The 10,506-nt window shown below is 40.5% G+C and overlaps 2 protein-coding genes across 5 annotated transcripts; one reads left to right on the top strand and one right to left on the bottom strand.

Moving 5' to 3' along the window:
• The first annotated feature begins 436 nt into the window (after positions 1-436).
• On the top strand, positions 437-5,309 carry crb3a (crumbs homolog 3a). 4 transcript variants are annotated; one of them, XM_017306078.2, is made up of 5 exons: positions 437-927; positions 1,154-1,227; positions 1,543-1,722; positions 4,016-4,056; positions 4,368-5,309. In XM_017306078.2, exons 3-5 carry the CDS (start codon positions 1,635-1,637, stop codon positions 4,581-4,583), a joined length of 345 nt encoding a protein of 114 aa, XP_017161567.2. In that variant the 5' UTR covers positions 437-927; positions 1,154-1,227; positions 1,543-1,634; the 3' UTR covers positions 4,584-5,309. The 4 variants fall into 4 exon arrangements, with proteins under 4 accessions (XP_017161567.2, XP_008414315.2, XP_008414314.2 ...); XM_008416093.3 differs by having other exon boundaries at positions 437-945; XM_008416092.3 differs by having other exon boundaries at positions 444-927; positions 1,540-1,722.
• A 2,472-nt stretch (positions 5,310-7,781) lies between these two features.
• Positions 7,782-10,439, bottom strand: tubb4bl (tubulin, beta 4B class IVb-like). Its single transcript, XM_008416094.3, has 4 exons — positions 10,282-10,439; positions 9,434-9,542; positions 9,245-9,355; positions 7,782-9,160 (listed from the first exon to the last, which is right to left on the bottom strand). Exons 1-4 carry the CDS (start codon positions 10,336-10,338, stop codon positions 8,103-8,105), a joined length of 1,335 nt encoding a protein of 444 aa, XP_008414316.1. The 5' UTR covers positions 10,339-10,439; the 3' UTR covers positions 7,782-8,102.
• Between the last annotated feature and the right edge of the window lie 67 nt (positions 10,440-10,506).

Genomic DNA, 10,506 nt, shown 5'->3' with positions numbered 1-10,506 from the left:
CATTTTATGCCCTAGGAATTGAAACAGTCAAAGTTATGCAAAAAATAACATTTAAAAGAAAGTGTACAGCATCCAGAAGGCTAAGAAATGTGTTTTCCAGTCTGCAGACATTGCCTGTATTAATTGGACATATAATTTAAACTAAGCTGCTATACTGCGGACAAACGCTTGTCTATAGCCTTTTAATTAACAAAGAAGATGATTTTATGTAACAAACACTCATCCTCTACACCATACACATATCTGAAAATTGACTTTAACTTTTTTCCTTCTCATTTTTTTTAACCTATACTATTATCAACTACTGATATAGTAAAAACACAGACCAATACACTGAGAACACTACACACCAATACACTTGAAATTCTGAAATTCTTTTAAATAGGAGTGTTTTACTTAAAACAAAACACACCTCAGTGCCCTCTTAATGATCTTAATAAATTCAGATCTGCAGAGATTAGACTTGAAGTAGGCAACTTTTTCTTTTCACCCCAACCCCGAGTCTGAGAAGTGGAGATTACTGAAGGATTAGACTCCACTGGACCAGCTGGCCTCCCAAATTCATCCTTAAAATATCTCAGGAATGCTGATACCCCCTCTCATGATGGGAACCGTTGAACCTGATGGAGGCGCTGTTTAGTGCTACCTCCATGAGCAGGTTGCTAGGTAAGAGCTGGACAGGACAGGGAGTGCAGTTGAACTCACATTGTCTTTGTGCAGTTTGGGGCAAGTGACAGAAACTAGGCTTATTCACGTCACAACATGGCTTAAGACTTATTTAACATTTACGCGACAGACAATTAAACGGATTTGGAGATGTTTTATTCTTTTCCTCAAGGGCTTCATGGGGAAGGAGCTGTTCTGCTTCACTAAACTGCACCTTTCCTCGACTTTGGTACAAAGGAGGATCTGTCCGCCCCGCTGCAGGTAGATAACTGTGCGCAGGTAATGTAACACGAAACTGAATCATGTGACCAATGGGAATCTTTGGGGGGGAAAAAACTGCTTTGCATAAAATATCTACTGAAAGAGCAGCTTTGGATGTAGTCCGGTGGTAAAGACACTTTGAATCGATTTTAGGAGTATTTCAGTGCCTTACGTTTCTTTTTTTTTGGGATATTTTTCTTTTATACCGATGATTATCTATACGCAGAAGTGAGGCGGAAGCTGCTCGTGCGAGAGGAATCAACCTGTTCGATGTTTTCCCGACCGTCCGGATCAAAGCAGGTAGCTGGGTGTTGTCTTATTTAAGTTAGTCAACAGGTCTTATAAGAATAAGAATAAGAATTGAAAGTCGACTTTCCCGTTTTAAAGTTATATTCGGATTGCAACACATTATCTATTCATAGGGTTTCTTTTATTATTATTATTTTCAAGCAGTCTGAGCAGGTTGATGGTGATTCAGCAGCAGAATGAATGTGACTCAGTAGTTGTGGTATCAGCTGCCTGACTCAGCCACACAATACAGAGTGTCTAAGTGAACTCAGAAGGACATGAACCTCCTCTTTTATAATAATGATAATAACACTGTGTTTGTAGCAGTTAATAGGAGGCGTTAAGTTCTCCGAGCGAGTGGTGGAAGCAGTGAAATGGACCCAAGCTGATGCCCAGTGACCCCAGTCTGCCCCGCAGAGATGGCAGCCTGTCCAGAGGTGCTGCCCTTACCTGAAGCCGTGGTTGGGAGCGTTTTACTGCTGGTGCTGAGCAGTAATCCCGTATGGGGTGAGTAAGCTACCATTCTCCACACTCCTACACAAATGAGCTAAGCATCCGACCACACCTATACACACACACACACACACACACACACACACACACACACACACACACACACACACACACACACACACACACACACACACGCACACGCAATCACACCTTTAAATCTTTTCAAAAACAAATCTTCAGAGACAAAATTGGATACATGTAAAGGCTTGTTAGTGTTCGGCAGGAGCATTACATTTAAAAAGACAGATGTATTTTTGAGCGACAAGGCTGCCTAAAGGTACACCTTTTAGACAGCAATCCTGCTTTAATCCTAAATTTAGAGGAATTGTTTTGCAGTGTCCCTTCTCTGACCCTCGGTGGTTATCAAGTTGTACTTTCGTCCTTGAAAATCTCACTCTTTGCCATTTGGTGAATGATTGACTCAGGATACCTTAGTCGCTGGTTTCAGTTTTCAAAACAAGACTTTCTCTTTGACACGACTCTTAGGATGCCTAAGACAAGCAAACTGGGCAAATTTGAGTTTTTTTCCCCCCTCTCTATTGTTCAAGCCTGTATGGCGTGTTGACTCTGCATTCCTATGTTTCTCATCTTGCTGCTTATTTGCTCTGCTGGTCAAGAAGTTACAATGAAACTTCATGAGGTAAGCGAGCGGTTACATGGCTGGACAAGGATCAAATAGCTGATAAGCAGCGCCTGACTGGAGGAGTATCTGGTGCTGGTTGCTCGAAAGCGGTCAGAAAATAACTTGCTGAGCTGCAGATTTTGTTTGCTTTTTTTGTCTTGATCTGTCGCAAGCAAAATTATAAAACAGAGTAGGGAGTGATGTGATGCTACTGGTGTTAGTAATTTGATTTTATTTTTGTTGGGTTTTCATTTTAAATAGACCAATTTGTCAGAAAAGTATCATTTAACATGGACTTCTTGTTAAGGTTCCATGTAGGAAAAATTATGCGTTTTGCCAATTTGCTGATCCTAACTAAGGCTGTTATCCAATTAATGGGCTGTTACATCTCAGTTATGACTTGTAAACCAATTTTGTTACTATGTTTAGCCGATGTTTAAATCAACATTACGAGATTAGAGCTGCAGATCTCGTAATATGGACACTCAGACCATTTGACCTTGCTAGTACTGCGTTTGACTCCCTTAATTCTTTCCAAAAAAAAAAAAGATTCTACAAGGTTAAGGGAAACATACCATGGAGAGTTGGTCCATGCTGACATAATAGCATCACACATTTCTGCAGGTTTGTCTGCTGCACATCCGTGATGTGACGAGCCCTTCCTCCACGTCCAGAGGTGCTCTGTTTAATTGAGGTCTGGTGACAGCGGAGGACACCACAGCGCCATGTGAAGCAGTATAGAAATTCACCAGGACAGACATTTTTTAAAAATAATATAAAGGACTCAGGGTTGCCTGTGTGAATTGGATCTTCTATTTATTGTTCTTAGCTGAAAGGAATGATACCTAAAATAGTCTTCTGCTGATGTAGCCCTTCTTCACATGTTCGGGCAATCAGATTATTCTTCTTATCTTTGCTGTATCAATTAGTTACTGGATTTGCTGTTGCCTTGTTGTTATCTCGAAGGTGTCTGTCCGTTCTCCTTCCGCTCACTGGATATTTTCTTTCTTTTGGATCATCCTCTGCGAAACTGGTGTGAGTGAATGTCCTTGTAGATTAACAGTTTCCAGAAATACTCAGATCAGCACGTCTGGCACATTTGGCACCAACGACCATATCCGAAACATTCTTCCTTCCTCTCTGTGATGCTCGGCTTGAACTTGAGTGAGTCATCTTAACTACATTTAAATTCCAAAATGCATTAAGACGTATTTGACCCAGTTACACTTTGTGTCACTTTGGGTACACTCTGTGAACAGGTGTACCTAAAAGAGCGGCTACTGAATGCAGGTGGATATTTTTCAAAAACTCGTTGTCTTCTATAGCGTACGAAGAAATAAAAACAAACATTGAAGCTAAGCTGAAAATGTTTAACTTTGTTACTTTTACTGTTTACTTTGCTATTTATTCACAATGTGTAACTTATTAAGTATACTCTGGAAAATGGTCTTCTAAAAATTAATTTTTTGGGCTCACAGGTCAAACTATGACTCCAATCACAAGCTGTTTAAAAAATATGGGAGTCTCTGAGGTTGTTTTTTAGTTGTGTCCTGTGGTCAGTCAAAAATTGTACGTGTGGCACAGAAAAAAATATCTCTGACAATGATTTCATAATCTGTTTCACTGGAACCAAAGCGACGTTTAGATTTGCATTTTTTTGTACAGGAAATTCCACTCCTACGACCCCCAGTCCTACCACCAACACGGTAAGTGGAATTGATTTTTAATGATCTCTTTAAAAAATGATGTAATTCAAGATAAAGCCATGTGAAAATGGTATTAACTAATTAATTGTTCAATTGCAGGACATTTTTAAGCGGAAATAATTTACAAAATTCAAAATGTAATTGGAAAAAAACTGATCTAAAAGGACAAAAAGTTGAATTAAGAAGTGATTATTTTTAGCAAAACTAGAGTTAGCACAAAAAGCTAATGCAACTGAAGCATTTGTTACTTTCTTTTATGAAGTGGCAAGGGAATCTGTGAACTTGTGAACTAACTGTTTAACTCCTTACAGATTCAGGGACCAAACATTGCAGCTATCGTGGCTCCCACAGTCACCCTGGGCGTTCTGGCCATAGTTCTGGGCATTCTTGGCTATCTGTTCTTTGTGGTGAAGAAGAAAAGACAAACTGAAGGAACCTACAGGCCCAGCGCAGAGGAAAATTCTGGCCCTCGCAGCGTGGCCGCGCCAGATGCCTTAAAGCTACCAAAGGAGGAGAGACTCATTTGAGATTTGTGCAAAATACCAAAACGGACAAAAAGTTGCAAGCACGTTATCGTGGCGCTGTTGCTAAGTGACGTGGCTTTAAGCTGATAAACTGAGGAAAGAACTTCAGGTTCAAGAGAGGATGGGGAGTGAGCTTTTAAACTCCACAGCATGATTCATAAACCAACTGCTTCCTTTGTAAACAAGCACTGAATAGTTTCTGCTTGGCACCCAGCAGAGGAGCTCTCGATGATCTAATGGAGGGAATCAAGAACAATTAAACACTTCAATCAACTCTGAATGTCAAATAAGCACATTTGATACTGCAGTATTTCATAGGCACTAATAATTGTAGTTGTTATATGTTTTCTTTTTTTTGGGGGGGGGGTTAGTATCCATATGACAATGTAACACATCAATTGATTAAGCCCATTATGAAGTCACTTGTCAATCTATGCTGATCTATAATGTCATACTATTTTTTGTTCACTTAATTTCATTTGAAATGGACATGGAAGTCTCTTTTTATTTGATGGATTATATCAAACATGATTTTATTTTAACCTAAGCCTGCTGTGTAAATACAAAACATTTCTGATTTTCTTCAAGCAAAAGCAAAAAGCTATCAAATGTTTACACTTTGAAGTATTCTTGGAGCAATCGTCATTTATAGTGGTATGGTTCATACATTTCATCAGATCATTTCGGCATGTTTATTTATGCTTTTACCAATTAAATAGTGAAATATTGGTTTGTTGCTTGTGTTATTGAGCGTGTCGGTCGAGCATGAAGATGATGGACAAAATGTAGGTTGGGGAAACGGATGTCTTATCTAATAATTAAGTATCAACATGTACGGTTTCTGAACTTACTAAGATACTCTCAGGACGAGAAGCCTCATCACTGTATTTGTACAAAAAGTCTCAGAATGATAAAACAACTTTGTAGATAAGCTTTTCCTGTAACAAGAATGTGAAAAGAGTAAAAGCAGAGTCAGGGTTAACTTATTTGTTGAAAAACTAGCAGAAGAAAAGCGCTGTTCCTCTCTACCATCCAATATTTATAGGAAACAGACTGAACTTTCATTGTCCCAGGCTTCAGTTCGCACCATGGACTTACTATATGTGACAAACTGATTATTCATAATGAAATGCTGTCACCGATAGCTCCAAGTACCTTTGCTATCATTATATTACAAGATTGGATTGTAAAATATGTTGGCTTTAAGTCTACAGATCTTTAATTGAGGCATTGATTATGAATGTCTTTTTTCCTATGGTACTGAAAAGACTTTCATTAAGGTGAAGTGGGATTTTACAACATTTTTGAAAACAATGTGAGTTTTCAAAGTAACTAATAATTTAGTAACTAATAATTTCACACAAAGACTTTTTGACCTTTTGGGGATAAATTGATAGATTCACTGGGTCCATAGATGACCAAGGTAGAGTTTTCTACAATATCTAATGGATTGAATCTAAATTGTGTCTAAACTCACCTGCCTCGTGGTTCTGCTAAAACATGGTTTTTGCTCCCCTTTCTTACATTGAGTATGTAAAAGAAACAGTTTTTATTTGATGGTTAGATTAATTAACCACATAAAATCTGGCTAATACTTTCTAAAGAAGCAGTTGTCAATTTTGTTAAATTATTAAACTAAACTGTGATTAACCATATTCATTTGCTTTAGTTTCAATAGCCACACTCAGGTCTGACCTAGAGAATCACTATATCACCAGAATAGGCAACGTGAAGAGCGCCAAGATTTAAGAGAATTCACGGAAAGATGAATAGTCATTTACACATGAATGGGTTACAGAAAACCTCCCAGGGTTTTTGATGTCCAGCGAACAACAACAATGAGAACGTTTATCCCAAAATAGAGAAGGCATGGAAGAGTGATGAACTTTTCCAGGAAAAACTGGTTTATCAGAGCATGAGCGCAGTGACGACTCCTCCTGGAGGGCTGGGTAAAAACATCTGTTGGAAAATTGCAAGGCTAAAACCACCATTGATCAAACATAAAAGAAAGGACAGTTACACATTTCCTAAAATATCTTCTTGATGATCCCCAAGACCTTGGAGAGAATACGCTGTCGATTGATAATAATTTTAAAAAAATGAACGTTTTGTAAGGTCTGGATTCTGTTTCATTTAACATGAAACTTGTACAGTCATAATGAAAGTCAAATAGTGATAATGTGATACTCTAGGCTGTTTCAGTGTGTGCTTGCTTGACTTGTCTGTGCAATAGATAATCCTGATGGAGTCAAGTGAGATAATTTGGCATGAGTCATGAATCGCAGATCACTTGGATTGGATACCACACAACCTGTTGCAGGATTAAAAACTGCTCTGCAGACAAGAGCGGGTCAGAATTCCTCCACAAGGACTTAAGGGACTCACTGCTGGATTGTATTTAGCAAAGTTTTCAGTGGAGCAAAAGTGAGATCTGTGAGGGGTCAAATGCTATGTTTCGTTGAACTCCATGTAAAGCAGTACATAAATATCCGGTCTTTAAATCTGACTGATTAGTTCGAACTGTTATTGCAGTAATGTTAAACATATTTAAAACATTAAAGATGATTTACAAATTAATGAAACGAGTCTTTATCAGTGTCGGTTTTAACTGTGCTTTATCTTTTAAATTTTTTGCATTGAGCACAGAAAGGCAAGTTTAAACCAAGCAAACTGTTTGTTCTCAAGGACAGAGATAAATGGGAGCCAAGATCGGAGGAGTTGTTATTTAAGATGGTAAAATTAGACTGGTAATGCTGAAAATTAGGTAAATATTCATATGTCAGTAGTAACTGCTTTTAGATGTATTTATGTAGAATAGTTATATTCCAGAAAAGCTTTATTAGGTTTTGCATAGATCTCTCTAGATTGCATCAAGACTTCTACAAACATTTTTGTAAAATTTTAATTATTTTATTCTATATTTGAAGAAAAATATAAAATTACTTTAAGTAGATTTTAAATCTTATACCTTCAATTTATCAACCTAAATTACAGACTACGATCAGACAATCTTATTATTTAACAAACAGGTCTTTTGTAATTTTCTCTAATGTTTTTAAAAAAATTTAGATTTAGATTAAGTATCATGAAATATCAAAATCCGACTAAAAATACCACAATCAGGATTGTCTTCAACAAAATAGCACTGGCTGTTACGTGGATGTTTGAGATTACACTAAATGAACTCAGAGGCATGGAACAGGCCTTTCAACGTGATTTTATTCAATTCTTCACTTTCAAGGCTTCACAGTTAAAATCACTTGCTTTTGGACATGGCAAGACAATGACAGGGCAAAAGTATGGAGCTCAACGATCCAGTGCTTTCACAACATAGACGACTTTGTAAACCAATCACAACACTAGTTCCAGTTAATATCAACGTCTAACACTAAAGCAACACCAATCTAGTTTTCTCAATGTGGAGAACTTTTCCATTTCAGAAGGGAAGGGTGGAGAAAAAAAAGGGGCTGGGAGATGGGAGATGTAAAATGAGGTATGGCAGTTGTGTGAGACGAGGTTATTTTATGCGACTTCCTCCTCTCCCTCCTCTTCAAATTCGCCCTCCTCTGCGGTGGCGTCTTGGTACTGCTGGTATTCGGACACCAGGTCGTTCATGTTGCTCTCAGCCTCAGTAAACTCCATTTCATCCATGCCCTCGCCTGTGTACCAGTGGAGGAAGGCCTTGCGGCGGAACATAGCGGTGAACTGCTCGGAGATGCGCTTGAATAGCTCCTGGATGGCCGTGCTGTTGCCAATGAAAGTGGCGGCCATTTTGAGGCCACGTGGCGGGATGTCGCAGACAGCGGTCTTCACATTGTTGGGGATCCACTCCACAAAGTAGCTGCTGTTCTTGTTCTGTACGTTCAACATCTGCTCGTCCACCTCCTTCATGGACATGCGGCCCCTGAAGACGGCGGCGACGGTGAGATAGCGGCCGTGGCGTGGGTCGCAGGCGGCCATCATGTTCTTGGAGTCAAACATCTGCTGGGTGAGCTCAGGCACTGAGAGGGAGCGGTACTGCTGGCTACCCCTGCTGGTGAGGGGGGCGAACCCTGGCATGAAAAAGTGCAGACGGGGGAATGGCACCATGTTTACTGCTAGTTTACGGAGATCGGCGTTGAGCTGGCCGGGGAATCGCAGGCAGGTGGTGACCCCGCTCATGGTGGCCGACACCAGGTGGTTGAGATCTCCGTAGGTGGGAGTGGTGAGCTTCAGTGTGCGGAAGCAGATGTCGTAGAGGGCTTCATTGTCAATGCAGTATGTCTCGTCTGTGTTCTCTACCAGCTGGTGGACGGAGAGGGTGGCATTGTAGGGCTCCACCACGGTGTCGGACACTTTGGGAGAAGGCACCACGCTGAAGGTGTTCATGATGCGATCGGGGTATTCCTCACGGATCTTGCTGATGAGCAGGGTGCCCATCCCAGAGCCAGTACCTCCACCCAGCGAGTGAGTAAGCTGGAAGCCCTGGAGGCAATCACAGCTCTCGGCCTCTTTCCGAACCACATCCAGGACAGAATCCACCAGCTCCGCTCCTTCTGTGTAGTGACCCTTAGCCCAGTTGTTCCCAGCTCCACTCTGACCTGTGGGTCAAAATGTTCCACTTTATTTATGATCCACAGAGAAAATGAAAAACTGTGGATTCACATTAAATACGCCAAACATACCAAAAACAAAGTTGTCAGGTCTGAAGATTTGCCCGAACGGACCAGATCTGACTGAGTCCATCGTACCGGGTTCCAGATCCACTAGGATGGCACGGGGCACATATTTTCCACCTGAAAAGATTGAGATATGACTAAAACCATGAATTCTTACTATTGTTTAGCATTGCTACTGCTGGATCGGCAGCCTACCTGTGGCCTCATTGTAGTAGACGCTGATCCTGTCTAGCTGCAGGTCGCTGTCTCCATGGTAGGTACCAGTGGGATCAATGCCGTGCTCATCGCTGATCACCTCCCAGAACTGTGAGGAAAAACAGGGGTGATGGTTAGTGAAGTAAAACAACAAGTTAACTTTATTTCACATTTTTACCTAATGGTATAAAAAAATTGCATTTACAGAAATATAGGGTTTATGTAAAGCAAACTAAATGGTGAAACACATATCTAAACAGCAAAGCTTCAGTCTGAAACACTTTCTCAGAAGTAAACAAGCACGTTTACTTCTGACGGAAATGTTCTGATAAATATCTCTTTGCATGTTTTATATAAAAAGAGATATATATGCAATCTAATATTTAGGCGTAGAAAAGTGTGGTTATAATTGGTCAAGCAGAAAAGATTGGACTGAAAGTGGTTTGATGAAAATAGGTCAGAAAAAAGGGGGAGGGGAAGATGCTCCTCCACCGACAGTAAGGACGCACAACACACGATCTGATTACCTAAAAATGTAATGCCACAGTCAGGAAATATATATTTATAAACATTTGATTCTATATGCATTTCTATAGTTATAACCAGTTTGTTTTTGTTGCAATTAAATAATTACTACAGTGTATGCACTTCAGAAAACATCACGCGGTTAATCGACGATTAATGTTTGTTGTTGCATTTTGCATATTCAAAGCGCTGCAACGATTTCTGATTCGCTGCACGGAGTTGGAGAATTCCGAGAGGACGGATTAGCGGCCGCCGAGCGAGATGCGTCTGCGTGAACATCTGCACAAATCTTTCCACGACGCAAAGGTCTATACATTAAGTACCTTTGCTCCGATCTGGTTTCCGCACTGGCCGGCCTGCAGGTGCACAATCTCGCGCATTTTGGGCAGAGAGATGGGAGGGTGGTCGAGTCGGAGCTGGGAATCTGAGCGCCGGGGATACCCAGGGTGATGGCTCCCTGCTGCAGTCGATTGTGCAGGATTTGTTTGCGCCGCCTTTAAGATCCTCTCTACTGGCCTGAAACGGTGGTGCAACCTGACGTCATCGCC

This window comes from Poecilia reticulata, chromosome 8 (assembly GCF_904066995.2).
Source record: "Poecilia reticulata chromosome 8, P_reticulata-male-v2, whole genome shotgun sequence".
NCBI lineage: Eukaryota > Metazoa > Chordata > Actinopteri > Cyprinodontiformes > Poeciliidae > Poecilia > Poecilia reticulata.
This window is presented reverse-complemented; position numbering and strand designations above follow the sequence as displayed.

Excerpts from the sequence above, each read along its gene's own strand:
- crb3a (XM_017306078.2), top strand. The coding sequence starts at position 1,635 with ATGGCAGCCTGTCCAGAGGTGCTGCCCTTACCTGAAGCCGTGGTTGGG. Across the intron at positions 1,723-4,015 it reads GAGCAGTAATCCCGTATGGG|GAAATTCCACTCCTACGACC; the intron begins GTGAGTAAGCTA and ends TTTTTTGTACAG. Across the intron at positions 4,057-4,367 it reads CCAGTCCTACCACCAACACG|ATTCAGGGACCAAACATTGC; the intron begins GTAAGTGGAATT and ends AACTCCTTACAG.
- tubb4bl (XM_008416094.3), bottom strand. The coding sequence starts at position 10,338 with ATGCGCGAGATTGTGCACCTGCAGGCCGGCCAGTGCGGAAACCAGATC. Across the intron at positions 9,356-9,433 it reads CTACTACAATGAGGCCACAG|GTGGAAAATATGTGCCCCGT; the intron begins GTAGGCTGCCGA and ends CAATCTTTTCAG. Across the intron at positions 9,161-9,244 it reads ACCTGACAACTTTGTTTTTG|GTCAGAGTGGAGCTGGGAAC; the intron begins GTATGTTTGGCG and ends TTTGACCCACAG.